General features: G+C 39.5%; 2 protein-coding genes across 7 annotated transcripts in view; both read left to right on the forward strand.

Annotated features, from left to right (window-relative positions):
- Nucleotides 1-17,213, forward strand: part of LOC114559750 (myosin heavy chain, fast skeletal muscle-like) — a 63,756-nt gene that overhangs the window by 24,729 nt on the left and 21,814 nt on the right. The window lies entirely within an intron of this gene.
- Nucleotides 1-17,213, forward strand: part of LOC114559751 (myosin heavy chain, fast skeletal muscle) — a 48,722-nt gene that overhangs the window by 9,695 nt on the left and 21,814 nt on the right. Inside the window, exons 27-39 of one of the 6 annotated variants that reach the window (XM_028584596.1) lie at nucleotides 8-126; nucleotides 378-574; nucleotides 1,166-1,349; nucleotides 2,626-2,791; nucleotides 2,971-3,095; nucleotides 3,184-3,492; nucleotides 3,600-3,803; nucleotides 3,923-4,048; nucleotides 4,130-4,300; nucleotides 4,389-4,493; nucleotides 4,578-4,673; nucleotides 4,795-4,926; nucleotides 5,132-5,154. The exons of 1 other annotated variant lie outside the window; for it this stretch is intronic. In XM_028584596.1, coding sequence (XP_028440397.1) covers nucleotides 8-126; nucleotides 378-574; nucleotides 1,166-1,349; nucleotides 2,626-2,791; nucleotides 2,971-3,095; nucleotides 3,184-3,492; nucleotides 3,600-3,803; nucleotides 3,923-4,048; nucleotides 4,130-4,300; nucleotides 4,389-4,493; nucleotides 4,578-4,673; nucleotides 4,795-4,926; nucleotides 5,132-5,152 — 1,955 coding nt within the window. In that variant the 3' untranslated portion in view covers nucleotides 5,153-5,154. Of the gene's footprint in view, nucleotides 1-7; nucleotides 127-377; nucleotides 575-1,165; nucleotides 1,350-2,625; nucleotides 2,792-2,970; nucleotides 3,096-3,183; nucleotides 3,493-3,599; nucleotides 3,804-3,922; nucleotides 4,049-4,129; nucleotides 4,301-4,388; nucleotides 4,494-4,577; nucleotides 4,674-4,794; nucleotides 4,927-5,131; nucleotides 5,155-8,128; nucleotides 8,351-8,426; nucleotides 8,571-8,668; nucleotides 8,826-8,909; nucleotides 8,938-9,025; nucleotides 9,123-17,213 lie in introns of those variants that run through there. 4 more of the 6 variants (XM_028584593.1, XM_028584591.1, XM_028584592.1 and 1 more) reach the window with 4 other exon arrangements.

A 17,213-nucleotide genomic window follows, 5' to 3' on the forward strand; every position in this document is an offset into this window, starting at 1 on the left:
ACACAAGGTGAGTTCAGCCGTCAAGTTGAAGAGAAAGAAGCTCTTGTCTCCCAGCTGACCAGAGGCAAACAGGCATTCACACAGCAGATTGAGGAGCTGAAAAGACGTATTGAAGAGGAAGTTAAGGTAAGAAACCGTTAAGAAAGTGTGTATTCAAGGGCGTAGCACAAAATTCTGGGCCCTGTAGAAAGGCATTCTCTATGGGCCCCTCCCTGCATCCACAGCTATTCATTCTAGCAGCTATTTGGGCACTTCTCACATGAGGGCCCTGGGTACTCAGTCCTATTTTCCCCTCCAGTCCGACGCCCCTGTGTGTATTTTTATTATTAGTTTGGGATTTACGAATTTTGGCAATTTTATTATATGTTATACACCAGGCCAAGAATGCTCTTGCCCATGGACTGCAATCAGCTCGCCACGACTGTGATCTGCTGAGGGAGCAGTTTGAGGAGGAGCAAGAGGCCAAGTCTGAGCTGCAGCGTGGAATGTCCAAGGCCAACAGTGAGGTGGCTCAGTGGAGAGCTAAGTATGAAACTGATGCTATCCAGCGCACTGAGGAGCTTGAGGAATCCAAGTGAGTAACATTCAAACAATTGAAGTGTAGCATTTTAGCATAAATCAACTGAAAATTCCTTGCTTGTATCAATACTTGCATTAAATACAATTAACCAATACATTTTTGTTTAGCATTTTAATTTGGAACAAACCTTTTGCAGGTCTGCTTTCATATAGTATGTTCATTCAGATCCTTAAAAACAAGTTGTAACCCTAATGGCTCAAATATAAGACTAGGCTATTTATACATTTACCCTCCTTTTCCAACACTTGCTATTTTGAAAAATACTCACTACACCTACAATATTAAGTCTTTAGACAAACCACAATGCAACATTCCCTGTGTGGGCATAACACCAGTGTTACATCTGTGGGCTAAATTCAAAAAGAATATTTGTTGTGGTGACGACATAAACGTCTAGTCCTTAAATGTAATACAAGCTCCACCTTCTGAAATGCAATTTCTTATGATGTGTTGTTATGTATGTCATATAATGATTTTCCTAACTGTTACATAATGTTAAGAACTCACTTTTCAGATTCTTGTTACAAAGGTTTCAGGTAAATTCATAGTTTATAATGGGAAACAAATCTTACCTTCTTTAAACAGGAAAAAGCTGGCTCAGCGTCTTCAGGAGGCTGAGGAGCAGATTGAGGCGGTGAATTCCAAATGTGCTTCTCTTGAGAAAACCAAACAGAGGCTCCAGAGTGAGGTGGAGGACCTCATGATTGATGTGGAGAGGGCCAATGGGCTGGCTGCCAACCTGGACAAGAAGCAGAGGAACTTTGACAAGGTAGGAATTGTTTCCTTTGTGTGGCCAAGCCATACAAACAATACTATATATATATATATATATATATATATATATATATATATATATATATATATATATACTCACCTAAAGGATTATTCGGAACACCCTACTAAGACCATGTTTGACCCCCTTTCATCTTCAGAACAGCCTCAATTCTTCATGGCATTGATTCAACAAGGTGCTGGAAGCATTCTTTAGAAATGTTGGGCCATATTGATAGGATAGCATCTTGCAGTTGATGGAGATTTTTGGGATGCACATCCAGGGTATGAAGCTCCCATTCTGCCACATCCCAAAGATGTTCTATTGGGTTGAAATCTGGTGACTGTGGGGGACATTTTAGTACAGTGAACTCATTGTCATGTTCAAGAAACCAATTTGAAATGATTCAAGCTTTGTGACATGGTGCATTATCCTGCTAGAAGTAGCCATCAGAGGATAGGTACATGGTGATCATAAAAGGATGGAAATGGTCAGAAACAATGCTCAGGTAGGCTGTGGCTAAAGTGTGCCAAGAAAACATTCCCTACACCATTACACCACCACCACCAGCCTGCACACTGGTAACAAGGCATGACGGTACATGTTCTCATTCTGTTTACGCCAAATTCTCACTCTAATATCTGAATGTCTCAACAGAATTCGAGACTCATCAGACCAGGCAACTGGTCTTCAACTGTCCGATTTTGGTGAACTCGTTCAAATTGTAGCCCCTTTTTTACTATTTTTAGTGGAGATGAGTGGTATCCGGTGGGGTCTTCTGCTGGTGTAGCCCATCCGTTGTGCGTGTTGTGGCTTCAAAAATGCTTTGCTGCATACCTTGGTTGTAACGTGTGGTTATTTGAGTCAAAGTTTATCTTCTATCAGCTGGAATCAGTCGGCCCATTCTCTTCTGACCTCTAGCATCAAGGGTTCAGTTTGGAGTTCAGGAGATTGTCTAAACCTGGACGATACCCCTAAATGCATTGAAGCAGTTGCCATGTGATTGGTTGATTAGATAATTGCATTAACGAGAAATCTTACAGGTGTTCCTAATAATCTTTAAGGTGAGTGTATATATATAAATCATATTCCTACATAACCAACTGAACTGTATTAATGGTGTTATTCAGGGACAAGGTAGCATTGTAAACTTTGCAAAATAAATATATTTTTCATTGTTTATATGACTTGGCCACATAAACAATGAAAGATATTTTTATTTTTCCTCATATTGCTACATAACCAATTGAACTGTATTAATGGTGATTTTCAGGTGTTGGCAGAGTGGAAACAGAAGTATGAGGAGGGTCAAGCAGAGCTAGAGGGAGCCCAGAAGGAGACTCGTTCTCTCAGCACTGAGCTGTTCAAGATGAAGAACTCTTATGAGGAATCTTTGGATCAGCTGGAGACCATGAAGCGTGAAAATAAGAACCTGCAACGTGAGTTCCAAATTAATGTTACAGTTAAATTGTATTTAACACATGTATTTCTTATACCGTATTTAACACATGTTAATAAAAAAAAAGTATATATATATATATATATATATATATTTTTTTTTTTTTTTTTTTTTTTTTTTTAATGCTTAACAATATGAAATACATGTATCTCTCTGCAGAGGAGATCTCAGATCTGACTGAACAGATTGGTGAGTCTAGCAAGAGCATCCATGAGCTGGAGAAGTCCAAGAAGCAGGTGGAGACCGAGAAGGCTGAGATCCAGACAGCTCTTGAAGAGGCTGAGGTACTTTTTTCTGGGGAGATCTTCTGAGAAAATATAATTTAAAAGGTATGAAGGCAGATATCAATATTTTATTCTTTGATATCATCAGGGAACTCTGGAACACGAAGAGTCTAAGATCCTGCGTGTCCAGCTGGAGCTCAACCAGATTAAGGGTGAGGTGGATAGGAAGCTGGCAGAGAAAGATGAGGAGATGGAGCAGATCAAGAGGAACAGCCAGAGGGTGATTGACTCCATGCAGAGCAATCTGGATTCTGAGGTCAGGAGCAGGAACGATGCCCTGAGAATCAAGAAGAAGATGGAGGGAGACCTGAATGAGATGGAGATTCAGCTCAGCCACGCCAATCGCCAGGCAGCTGAGTCCCAGAAGCAGCTGAGGAATGTGCAAGCACAGCTGAAGGTATTGTTAGACACAGAATTGTTACACAGAGTTGTTGCAGAGACCATGGACAGTGCAGGTACATTTTGGCATTCATGTAAATACTTTTCTGGTGTTCTTTTCAATAGGATACACAACTGCACCTTGATGATGCTGTGAGAGCCCAGGAGGAATTCAAGGAACAAGCTGCTATGGTGGATCGCAGAAACGGTCTGATGGTAGCAGAAATTGAGGAACTTAGAGTTGCTCTGGAACAGACAGAGAGAAGTCGCAAAACTGCTGAACAGGAGCTGGTGGATGCCAGTGAGCGTGTTGGACTTCTGCACTCTCAGGTGAATGAGCCCAATAATTTCTTTAATATTTCAAAAATCTAATGACAATTCAAATAACATGTGAAAATATGTCATGTCATGTGATGACTTAAGTGCCTAAATCTCTTTTTGCCTTTTAGAACACAAGCCTTCTGAACTCCAAGAAGAAGCTTGAGTCTGACCTGGTCCAGGTCCAAGGTGAAGTAGAGGACACTGTTCAGGAAGCAAGGAATGCAGAGGAGAAGGCCAAGAAGGCCATCACTGATGTAGGTTTACATTTCATTTAGTCTTACTTTTTCAAATTTTCCAAGATATTTCTAACTGGCATTTTATGCTATCTCCTCTAGGCTGCTATGATGGCTGAGGAGCTGAAGAAGGAGCAGGATACCAGCTCCCACCTGGAGAGGATGAAGAAGAACCTGGAGGTCACTGTTAAGGACCTGCAGCACCGCCTGGATGAGGCTGAGAACCTGGCCATGAAGGGTGGCAAGAAGCAGCTCCAGAAACTTGAGTCCAGGGTATGAAAGTCATGTTAAGAAATTTCAGAGCTAAAGCAAGACTTTTGTATGAAAAGATGGGTACTTATTTCCTCATTGTTCATTGAAGGTGCGTGAACTGGAGGCAGAGGTTGATGCTGAGCAGAGACGCGGAGCAGATGCCATTAAGGGTGTCCGCAAATATGAGAGGAGAGTGAAAGAGCTCACCTATCAGGTACAGTCACTTTGATAGTTAACATACAAATCAATTTAACATTCTTATAACAAAAAACTTTTTTATTTATTACATGTTTAACAGACTGAGGAGGACAAGAAAAACGTTGCCAGGCTGCAGGATCTAGTTGACAAGTTGCAGCTCAAAGTCAAGGCCTACAAGAGGCAGGCTGAGGAGGCGGTAAGGACAGTATATAGATTTTCAACATTAAAAGCTTAATACTGTGGCAGATTTATTGCACACAAAGTAGACCGTTGGTATTTTAGGAGATTCAAAAATGTCAATCACTATGTTTTTTCAGGAGGAGCAGGCCAACACTCATCTGTCCAAGTGCAGGAAGGTGCAGCATGAGCTGGAGGAGGCTGAGGAGCGCGCTGACATCGCAGAGTCCCAGGTCAACAAGCTGAGAGCGAAGAGCCGTGACTCTGGCAAGGTAAACATATACACACACATCAGCTTAATGAAAATGTAACCAAATGAAATTCCTCCTACTCTAATTTATTTCATGACTGAAAAAAATTACCATGATTCCCTTAAGCCTCATATAATTAGCGACAGCCAAAACATTTACAGAGTATGAGGTTTACAGTATGTAGGTGCATAACCACTGTATGTATTAATTGTTTCATTTCTTCCAGGGAAAAGAGGCAGCTGAGTAAAGCACTTCAGCTAATGGGCTGTTTCTAATCATATAATATGATGTGAAATATAACACAATAAAATAGTTGTTGACTTTAAATAGCATTGTCTGTTATTTTGGTCCAACCATGTCCTCTGAGATTTAGATAATGTGTGACACAGCTAAAAAATAATTATACAACTGTTATTGGAATGGCTGGCTACAACATAAAGTACACAACATGCATACTTTATTTTATAGGGTGGTGACAGTTTTAAAGTCAACAGTGGGGGCGACCTCTAGTTCATGTAGTAGAGAGAGCACCCCATATAGTGCTGAGTCCTTACAGCGGCCTGGGTTTGAATCCGACTTGCAGCCCTTTGCTGCATGTCATTCCCTCTCTCTCCCCCCTTTCCCATCTACTATTACTATCTAATAAATTAAAAAAGGCCAAAAAAAATCTTTCAAAAAAGTCAACAATGACCAAAAAAATATACCTGATGTAACCATCTGTAATATTTGAGGTCTCTAGTATGGAAGACTATTAAGCGTGGTTGATAAATATGCAGTTAAAAAATATTTTTTTGTAAAACATAGTTTTTGAAGAAAAAATATACACATTCATGTGAATTCTTTTTGAGAAAATGTAAGGGGTCACTAGTTTTGTAAATTCTTTACCTGTTTTTTGAACATTCTATTGAACTGCACTGGAAATGTGTTCTACAGCGTGAAAAGAGAAAGAAAACTTCTTGAAAAATAATAACAAAACATTATAGAAAATTTTGAATAACACTGTTTTTTCCCATGACTTGGACTTGAACTGTTTCAATAAACGTGAGATAGACTTTGCTGTCATCCTTTCAAAACTGTTTTAAATTATACAAATTTATGATGAGTGATGTCTGTATCTCTCATTTATTAACGATATTTTAAGATAAACAGACATTTTTGGTTCTTTTATGTGTGTCACACTATAGGACAATTATTGCATTAAAGAAGAAAGACATTTTTTGTTTTGATAAAAATAATATTAATATTAACCGTCTCAAATAAAATATTTTTTCATCAACAAGAAGCACTTTGACTCCTTGATGGTGCAAATACCTTTAAGACTTGAACACTGTAAAAATCTTTAATTTATGCGTCTATTTAATTTCATTTTTAATCACAATTTCAAGAATTGTTTCTAATCAGATGCTTCACAATGTATGTATACTTCAAAATGTATAGGTCCACCTTAAAGTTGGTAGCAATGCATTTACTGATTGGACATCATCGTTAAACCAATCAACCTGTTGGAGTCGAGCAGCAAGGTGTATTGGCTCTGGTTCAGTTATGATACTAATTATCTCCTGCCATGAAAAGTAAATGCAGTCAAGGTTGTCCGACCAGACAAATGAATTCTTCTCACCTTTCTTGATCATGCAATGGATTTGTATCTCATCTCCATAATCACCCAGATCTGGCCAACAAATGGCTTGCCATCATATGGCACAATCACAAATCTTTCTTTTGTGCACTCATCTTATTCTTGGAAGGAGTCACACAACGATTCAATTTGGTGCTGAGTGGCAGCATTGTCTCTAATCAGTGGGGTATTTCCAAAATACATTTTTGGGGTTTTGTGGCAAGAGCATACTTTTGGATATGGATATGGGATCCAGAGGATCACTCCTGGAGATGTTGATAACACTTGGTATGTATTGAGTATTCCTGCGACCGGTCGAACAGATTGGGAAATCATTTTGTCAAAAGTTTTAATGTTCGACTCTTCAATCCATTTGAAATTAACGCTTGTCTGCGTTTCTCAACTCAGACATCTCTGGGAGATTGCAAATAATTACCACTCTGTAAGTGTATTTCGGCCATTCTCTTGACAGCTCTCTCATCATGCAGTAATGATGGAGATAGAGTTGCATTGCTCTGGGATCTTTGCGTGTATGCAACTGCAGCATTGCTCTGGGATCCTTGTGTGTATGCAACTGCAGAATGAATAGTAACTTGTTGTCAAATTTCCCTCAAAATGTAAGGCTTTGTAATTGAATGTAATTCATTATTTAGAAAGGGTAAATCACCATTAATAAAGTATGAAAACATAATCATTAAACCCATTATAGAGTTGCTTATTAATCAAGAATGAAACATGTATAACTGTGTTCATGAATTACATACGGTCTAATAATGTAGTAACAATGCTTTATAAATGATTAATTAAGTATTTACTGATACTTAACTAATGCTTTATAGTGTGTAGTTATTATAAATTGTTACCAAAAAAGCTTATATAACTTATACTTTAAAAATAGCCTACAAGAAACTTGTATTGATGTTATGAGCAAGCAATAATCAAGACCTGGCCACACTAAATGAAACATCAGATCATACATTTTCAATCTATAAATCTGTCTTACCACATTTGGTATGAATACCAAATGTTTTACATTTAACCATTGCTGTATAATCATAACCGAGTTTAATATAAAAGCTACTTGTGTACACAGTGTGGCACTAAAGAGTTGTGAGTTCCTGCTTGTGGAAAAACTTCCTTCTTAAGCTTAGTTTTATTAATATTACTTGAGAAATAAGTTATGTAAATAGAAACATTTGTTGAGTGAAACTTGTTTTTACACATACTCTAACAACAAAAACGGTTTTGAACAGGATTGGTGAACACTGTTGACAGAGAGGAGATCAGGTAAGGAAACTTTTAAATGTTAAATTTTTCTTTGTGAGCGTAATACATGTGCAAATTATTTATCAATCATTGAATTTCCGCAGTTATTCATCCAAGCATTTGTACAAAGTTAACAATATTTTAGCATTTACTCTCAGTAACAACTAAGTCTGAAAAGGATTGAATCACTTTGAAGTCAAAGCTCACCTGTAACGATACACATAGACGTGGTTTCAGTTCGGATATGTTTACTGTTGACCAGAATGTTAAGTTTGAGTGCTATTTAATTGCATGGACTTAAAATTAGGCTAAGATGGCAGTTCCTTTATAATTATCTAACAGACATCAGCTGGCACCATGAGTACGGACGCAGAGATGGCCGTTTATGGCAAAGCTGCCATTTACCTTCGCAAGCCAGAGAAGGAGAGAATTGAGGCTCAAACTGCACCATTTGATGCCAAGACTGCCTGCTACATTGCCAATGTCAAGGAGCTGTACTTGAAGGCAAAAATTCTCAAGAAAGATAGTGACAAAGTCACTGTCGAAGTCCTGACCACTAAGGAGGTTAGTATCATGAAGTCAGAGTCAACTGAGAGAATCAATATCATCAGTTCTCATTGTGAAAAATGTACTGTTCCAGGAAAGGGTGGTGAAAGAAGCTGACGTCCATCCAATGAACCCTCCCATGTATGACAAGATTGAGGACATGGCCATAATGACCCATCTCAATGAAGCCTCTGTGCTGTATAACCTCAAAGAGCGTAATGCAGCATGGATGATCTACGTAAGACAATCTGCCTAATGAGAAAAGAGAACTATTGTGAATTGCTAAACTTGTAGGTAACATAAAGGTAACTGTTGAATCTCTATGATCACTTTCAGACCTACTTTGGGTTGTTCTGTGTTACTGTGAACCCCTACAAGTGGCTCCCAGTGTACGATGCTGAATGTGTAACTGCCTATAGAGGCAAGAAGCGTATGGAGGCTCCACCCCATATCTTCTCTGTTTCTGACAACGCTTTTCAGTTCATGCTTACTGGTAAGGTAACCGAAACAATGTATCAGTATATTGGGTTTCTGTTGCAGTAAAACATAGTAAATTATTTTGGTTTTTATTTAACAGATAGGGAGAACCAGTCTGTCTTGATCACGTGAGTTTGTTACATTAACATTTGTACACTTTGATAAACATAGTTAAATATCTTGATCAAATTCTTAAAAGTCTGTTTCTATACCTAGTGGAGAATCTGGTGATGGAAATACTGTGAACACCAAGCGTGTCATCCAGTACTTTGCAACAATCGCAGTTGGTGGAGTAAAGAGGGATTCATCAAAGGTATGTTACTTTATGCTGAGTACAATTCAGGGTTCTTCTGTATGAAATCTGCTGGAGAAGTCTAGAGTGACATTCCAGCTTTCTGATGAAAGAGGCTACCACATCTTCTTCCAGATGATGACCGGCCACATGCCTGAGCTGATTGGTATGGAGATTGAGAGCACATTGTTTAACCTATTTTTATATGAAACAAATGTTCTGATGATTTCACCCTTTTTTCATCTCCAGATATGGCACTCATCACCACCAACCCCTACGACTTCCCCATGTGTAGCATGGGTCAGATCACTGTGGCCAGCATTGATGACAAAGTTGAGCTGGAAGCCACGGATGTGAGTGTTCTTCACTTTAAAATATATATATATATATATATATATATATATATATATATATATATATATATATATATATATATATATATATATATATATATATATATGTATATATATATATTTTTTTTTAAATGGAATTAAATGCAACATAAAGACTCACAAAACATATTTCTAAAGTGAATATGTTTTGTGTCAACCTCTTTTGAACCCAGAATGCCATTTATATACTGGGCTTCAGTAATGAAGAGAAGATGAGCATCTACAGGATGACTGGTGCTGTGCTCCACCATGGTAACATGAAGTTCAAGCAGAAGCAGCGTGAAGAACAGGCTGAGCCTGATGGCACAGAGGGTGAGTATTTAATGTCAGCTCAAAGTGAATAGATTGGAAACAACAGTAATTAAATTCTTAATCACACTCATTTCTGTTTTCATCATGATGGAAATCTTTGAACTATTTGCAGAGGCTGATAAGGTTGCTTACTTGCTGGGTCTGAACTCCGCTGACATGCTCAAGGCTCTGTGCTATCCCAGAGTGAAGGTGGGAAATGAGTATGTCACCAAGGGACAGACTGTACCTCAGGTAAACATGAATTATCAATATCCTATTTTAAAACAGATGTTATGTCAGTTCTACTAAAATAATGTAGCCTAGGGTTTATGCCCGACGAGTGGAAGGTGCGCATCAGTTGATTCTCGCCTCGCCGTCGTCCATTAATACCTACATTTTCATAATTCATATACACAGAATTCATATTTTAATACGTTTTACAATCAAAATCTAAAGTTTTTCCAAATGATAACTCCGTTTCCCTGGCTACGCCTGAGGGTTTGGCTAATACCTGGAACAATCATTCCCATCCCATAAGATTCTTATGCAATGCAAATGTTGGTCACTGCTCCAGGGAATAGAAAGGACCTTAGATACGACTTGCCACCCTTAGCAACGGGAGATATTTGTAGTCCGCTCAGCTCGTAGAACCCTTTAGCTCAGCTCTGAGCCAGAAAGCTAACGCTATGCTAGCAAGATCCAAAGTCAATGACATTGTGTACAGTTGGCAATCAGTACAAATAATTTGACAGTATGTTTAACATCAAGACAAGCTAGCTATCCAGCCATGTCGTGGTTCCCAAAACAATATTGATTTTTACGAACAATTTTACCTGCTATGTGTAACGTTACTGTTGGCCGCAGCCTGAAGAAGCGACCTGAACAGTGAACGGGATGAGATAACGTTACTCGCTGTAAAAAAAAGTCAGTGAAGAGGGGCAGTGCAACTTACGTCTTGCAGCTTGTGTGTTAGCGCCATCCTGTGGTGTTAAGAGGACGAGGCACTGAAGCACAACACAGTGTCGGAAATGACAGATTCACATTTTCTTTTTGTTTTAATGTAGCGCATTAATTTAGAACAGTAAACAGTCAGTTTAAATGGAACTCCTTTAGTAGGTGTCCTATAACACTTTCTTATGGACACTCTGCAGCCAATCAGAATCAAGTATTCACCCAGACCATGGTATAATAGAAAATAGAATACAATGGCAGTGTTCAAGATATTGCTACTTTAAAAGAGTTTTACAGATTGAATTCTAAATGCATAATGTAGAATAGATGTAATTTTTAATTTTTAGATCTTTTGTATTATTTACAGTATCTCACAAGTGAGGTGGCCGTTCACACCATGTCTGTTTGGAACAGGCCGATTGCTTGGCCTGTGGTGTTGGCGCTTGCAGCTTTCTCGAGAACCGCTCATACACTCAACTTAATGCTCACACTGTGCTTCCTTGGGTCCTGAGCAATACACCTGCCATGGCATAGTTGCGTCAAATACCCAAGCCGCGGCCACTCACGTTCAGAAACAACTTTGAAATACACTGGTTCGGGGGAAGAACAAGAGCAAACTTTTCCATTAGGGAAGCTAGGCAACTGCATGGGATGTGAAAGGGTCACAAACAGCTGTAGATTTATGATGTTTAGATATGTGAAATATTGAATGTTACAATTCTATCCCACTGTAATCAGAAATAACTTACAAAGGACCTAAACAACATGCAACTCAACTGTATAGTACTGACTGTGTACTTCCACTTCAGAGCTACATTTACCTGTTGCAAGAAGGAAGAGAGGCTTTGCCCGGTCAGGAATCAATATAACGTTATCTTCTCCCTTTTGCTTAGAAGTGGTGAATTTACTGTTCACAATAATTTTAATATGCTATAGTGTTTGGTTTTTTAGTTTCCTCTTAGCGAAATTCTCTGAGTGAATTTAAATTAAACTTTTATGGTGAAGGATAAAAAACTGAAGAAGTAAAGCTGGTGTTATGCGCTGCTGTTGTCACAATGGGAGTTAATCAAAGTGTGAGGCCGTCTTGGTTCATCCTGGTTCAGACTACGGAGTCGTGTTTTTGTTTAATTACCCTCGGCAACAGTAGTTTGCACGCATTACCTCAGAGGGCTAACTTGGCTTATTTACTTTATTAGATCCTTCTTTTTATACATAGAAGAGTCTATTTACATCCATACAAAAGTGTGCTGAGTGTTACGTCTTTCGTGCATTTGGGTCACCACATTCGACCGAATAACTTGAACGGACTGACTGACTCAGAGATTCCTGCCTTTATTAGAGAGATTAAAAGAAATTAAAAATGCCAGTAATTCATGATTTCACAAAAAGGCTTGACTAATCACAACCTTGTTTTTATTCAGGTGAATAATTCAGTGCCTGCCCTGGCCAAGGCTATCTATGAGAGGATGTTCTTGTGGATGGTCGTTCGTATTAACCAGATGTTGGACACTAAACAATCAAGACAGTTCTACATTGGTGTCCTGGATATTGCTGGTTTTGAAATCTTTGACGTAAGCTTCATTTCCAACAATTAAGAAGTGGATATATTTCATGACAGAATTATTCCTTTTGCCCTGCAAAAGATTACTCATGAGTTCTCCTCTCACAGTTCAACACCTTGGAACAACTGTGCATCAACTTCACCAATTAGAAACTGAAACAGTTTTTCAACCACACCATGTTTGTCCTGGAGCAAGAGGAGTACAAGAAGGAGGGTATTATCTGGGAGTTCATTGACTTTGGCATAGACTTGGCTGCCTGCATTGAGCTCATTGAAAAGGTAATCACTTTATATTGTGATTATATATAATTGTTCTCAAATTTGATTTAATGTATCATTTAATGAAATACCTCTTACCACTTCTTCAAGCCCATGGGCATTTTCTCCATCCTTGAGGAGTGCATGTTCCCCAAGGCCACAAACACATCCTTCAAGAACAAGCTGTATGACCAGCATCTTGGCAAATCAAAGGTATTTGAAAAGCCTAAGCCCCCCAAGAAAGGCAAGGCTGAAGCCCACTTCTCCCTGGTGCACTACGCTGGTATCGTGGACTACAACATTATTGGCTGGCTGGAAAAGAACAAGGATCCACTGAATGACTCCGTCTGTCAGCTGTACCAGAAATCCCCAGTGAAAGTGCTGGCTATCTGCTTCCCCCCTGTTGTTGAGGGTATGATAGTAACTAAAGTAAAGTGTAACAAATCTTAAGGTTATAATGTATATTTATTTTAAGGTTATAATGTATATATGTTCATGTAAATATTATGTGTCACTCTAACATCTACTTTAACTTACCAACAGAAACTGGCAAGAAGGGAGGCAAGAAGAAGGGTGGTTCTATGCAAACTGTGTCTTCACAGTTTAGGGTAAGTTTTACCATTGTAAACCTATATTATATATCTCAGTTTATGCTCAAACTCTGTTACATGTCATGATCTTGAGAATGAAAAGCAGCAGTCTGATGAGAAAATTAAAAAGTAATGTAGTTTTTGAATTTGTACAGCAACCATTCTTTTAATATGTGTGGTCAACTGCATTAACTCTATACTTTATCTATAATTCTTACAGGAAGGACTTTGAAATCAGTCAGCTCCTTAGCAAGATTGAAGATGAGCAGTCACTGGGTGCTCAGCTTCAGAAGAAGATCAAGGAGCTCCAGGTGACATATCGCATTACACAAAACCATTCCGCATGTTTTTCAAATTTTGTGTTTCAAAAGTGAAAGTTTACTGAAAGACATCACATCTATATTCAACAGGCTCGTATTGAGGAACTGGAGGAGGAGATTGAGGCTGAGCGTGCTGCTCGTGCCAAGGTTGAGAAGCAGAGAGCTGACCTCTCCAGGGAACTTGAGGAGATCAGTGAGAGGCTGGAGGAGGCCCGTGGTGCCACTGCTGCTCAGATTGAGATGAACAAGAAGCGTGAAGCTGAGTTCCAGAAGCTCCGTCGTGATCTTGAGGAGTCCACTCTGCAGCATGAAGCCACTGCTGCTGCTCTTTGCAAGAAGCAGGCTGACAGCGTTGCTGAGCTGGGAGAGCAGATCGACAACCTCCAGCGTGTAAAGCAGAAGCTTGAGAAGGAAAAGAGCGAATACAAGATGGAGATTGATGACCTCTCCAGCAACATGGAGAATGTTGCTAAATCAAAAGGTACACAATACATTACATGCTTTATTAACTAAATAAGTATAGTAAATAAGGTACTTAATATTATGAATAAAATCTGATCACTGATCTCATCTCTATTTACTCATTAGGGAATCTTGAAAAGATGTGCCGTACTCTAGAGGACCAACTCAGCGAACTGAAGACCAAGAATGATGAAAATGTCTGTCAAATCAATGATGAAAATGCACAGAGAGCACGTCTCCTGACAGAAAATGGTATCTACAAGTTATCAGTTAATGATCTGTTGTGTATGTTATTGAATTACGTGACACAAACTAATGTATCATGACATCTTTCACACAAGGTGAGTTCAGCCGTCAAGTTGAAGAGAAAGAAGCTCTTGTCTCCCAGCTGACCAGAGGCAAACAGGCATTTACACAGCAGATTGAGGAGCTGAAAAGACAGATTGAAGAGGAGGTTAAGGTAAGAAACCTTTAAGTGAGTGTGTATTGGTGTTATTAGTTTGGGATTGACGAATTTTGTAAATTCAATCATATTTCTTACACCAGGCTAAGAATGCTCTTGCCCATGGACTGCAATCAGCCCGCCATGACTGTGATCTGCTGAGGGAGCAGTTTGAGGAGGAGCAAGAGGCCAAGGCTGAGCTGCAGCGTGGAATGTCCAAGGCCAACAGTGAGGTGGCTCAGTGGAGAGCTAAGTATGAAACTGATGCTATCCAGCGCACTGAGGAGCTTGAGGAAGCCAAGTGAGTAAGATTCAGACAATTCAATGGCCAGTTCAGAAGTGTAGCATTTTAGCATAACTCAACTGACAACTGCCTATCTTATATACAATACTTGCATTAAATACATTTAACCAATTCATTTTTTTTAAATGTTTGATTTAGTATTTCCATTTGGAGCAAACATTTTACAGCTCTGCTTTCATATGTTCATTCAGATCCTTAAAACAATGTTAGTACCATAATTGGCCAAATATTTAATATTGACAAATTTTCCTAGTCATAAAAATATGACTAGGAAAATTATAAATTGAACCCTGAAACTCCCCTTTTCCAACACCTGTTAATTTGAAAAATACTCACTATGCTAAGAATATTATGTTTTTAGACAAACCACAATGACACCAGTAGGTTAAATTCAAAACAAATAACTGCTGAAGTGAAGACATGAACGTCTAGTCCTTACATTGTTTGTATGTCGTATATGGATTTTTCTGTTACATAATGTGTTAAGAACGCACATTGCAGATTCCTGTGACTTAGGCTTCAGGTAACTTCATAGTTTTTAGTGGAAAACAAATCTTACCTTTTTCAAATAGGAAAAAGCTGGCTCAGCGTCTTCAGGAGGCTGAGGAGCAGATTGAGGCAGTGAATTCCAAGTGTGATTCTTTTGAGAAAACCAAACAGAGGCTCCAGGGGAAGGTGGGGAGGTGGAAGACCTCATGATTGATGTGGAGAGGGCCAATGGGCTGGCTGCCAACCAGGACAAGAAGCAGAGGAACTTTGACAAGGTAGCATTGTTTACCAAGCCATTCAAACAATGAAAGACATACAGTATTTATTTGGGTTCCTATTGCTGAATAACCAACTGAACTGTATTAATTGTGTTATTCAGGTGTTGGCAGAGTGGAAACAGAAGTTCGAGGAGGGTCAGGCAAAGCTCAAGTGAGCCCAGAAGGAGGCTCGTTCTCTCAGCACTGAGCTGTTCAAGATGAAGAACTCTTATGAGGAATCTCTGGATCAGCTGGAGACTATGAAGCGTGAAAACAAGAACCTGCAACGTGAGTTCTACACTATGTAACAGTTACACTGTATTCACTGTATTCAACACGTTAGAATAAAGTGTATATATTGTATGTTTTAAGGCTTAACAATATAAAACATATGTGTCTTTCTGCAGAGGAGATCTCCGATCTGACTGAACAGATTGGTGAGACTGGCAAGAGCATCCATGAGCTGAGAAGGCTGAGATCCAGACAGCACTTGAAGAGGCTGAGGTACATATTTTCTCGGGAAAATCTTATGAAAAAATCCCAATCATACAAATATACTTTAAAAAGTTTAATATTGTATTATTTGATATCATCAGGGAACTCTAGAACACGAAGAGTCTAAGATCCTGCGTGTCCAGCTGGAGCTCAACCAGATTAAGGGTGAGGTGGATAGGAAGCTGGCAGAGAAAGATGAGGAGATGGAGCAGATCAAGAGGAACAGCCAGAGGGTGATTGACTCCATGCAGAGCAATCTGGATTCTGAGGTCAGGAGCAGGAACGATGCCCTGAGAATCAAGAAGAAGATGGAGGGAGACCTGAATGAGATGGAGATTCAGCTGAGCCACGCCAATCGCCAGGCAGCTGAGTCCCAGAAGCAGCTGAGGAATGTGCAGGCACAGCTGAAGGTATTGTTAGACACAGAGTTGCTGCACAGACTATGATCAATGCAGCTACATTGTGGCATTCATGTGAATACTTTCCTGATCTTTTTTTCACTAGGATGCACAACTGCACCTCGATGATGCTGTCAGAGCACAGGAAGACTTTAAGGAACAAGCTGCTATGGTGGATCGCAGGAACGGTCTGATGGTAGCAGAAATCGAGGAACTTAGAATTCCTCTGGAACAGACGGAGAGAAGTTGCAAAACTGCTGAGCAGGAGCTGGTGGATGCCAGTGAGCGTGTTGGACTTCTGCACTCTCAGGTGAACGAGCCAAATCATTACTTCAATAATTCAAAAATCTAATGACATTTTAAATAACAAGTAAAAATCAGGCATGTGATGACTAAAGTGCCTAAATCTTTTTTTGCCTTTTAGAACACAAGCCTTATTAACTCCAAGAAGAAGCTTGAGGCTGACCTGGTCCAGGTCCAGGGTGAAGTGGATGACACTGTTCAGGAAGCACGGAATGCAGAGGAGAAGGCCAAGAAGGCCATCACTGATGTGGGTTTACATTTTAATTGTTCCTTACTCCAATGTTTCAATATATAATTACAGCACCATTATGTAACTCTTTTATCTTTACATAACAGCTTCATAATCATGTTTACGCTACACTGACTTACAATGGGGAGAATGCGGCATCTAATTAACATTTATGCTGTCTCTTCTAGGCTGCTATGATGGCTGAGGAGCTGAAGAAGGAGCAGGATACCAGCGCTCACCTGGAGAGGATGAAGAAGAACCTGGAGGTAGCTGTTAAGGACCTGCAGCACCGCCTGGATGAGGCTGAGAACCTGGCCATGAAGGGTGGCAAGAAGCAGCTCCAGAAACTTGAATCCAGGGTAAGAAAGAA

Source organism: Perca flavescens, chromosome 8 (genome assembly GCF_004354835.1).
Source record: "Perca flavescens isolate YP-PL-M2 chromosome 8, PFLA_1.0, whole genome shotgun sequence".
Lineage (NCBI taxonomy): Eukaryota > Metazoa > Chordata > Actinopteri > Perciformes > Percidae > Perca > Perca flavescens.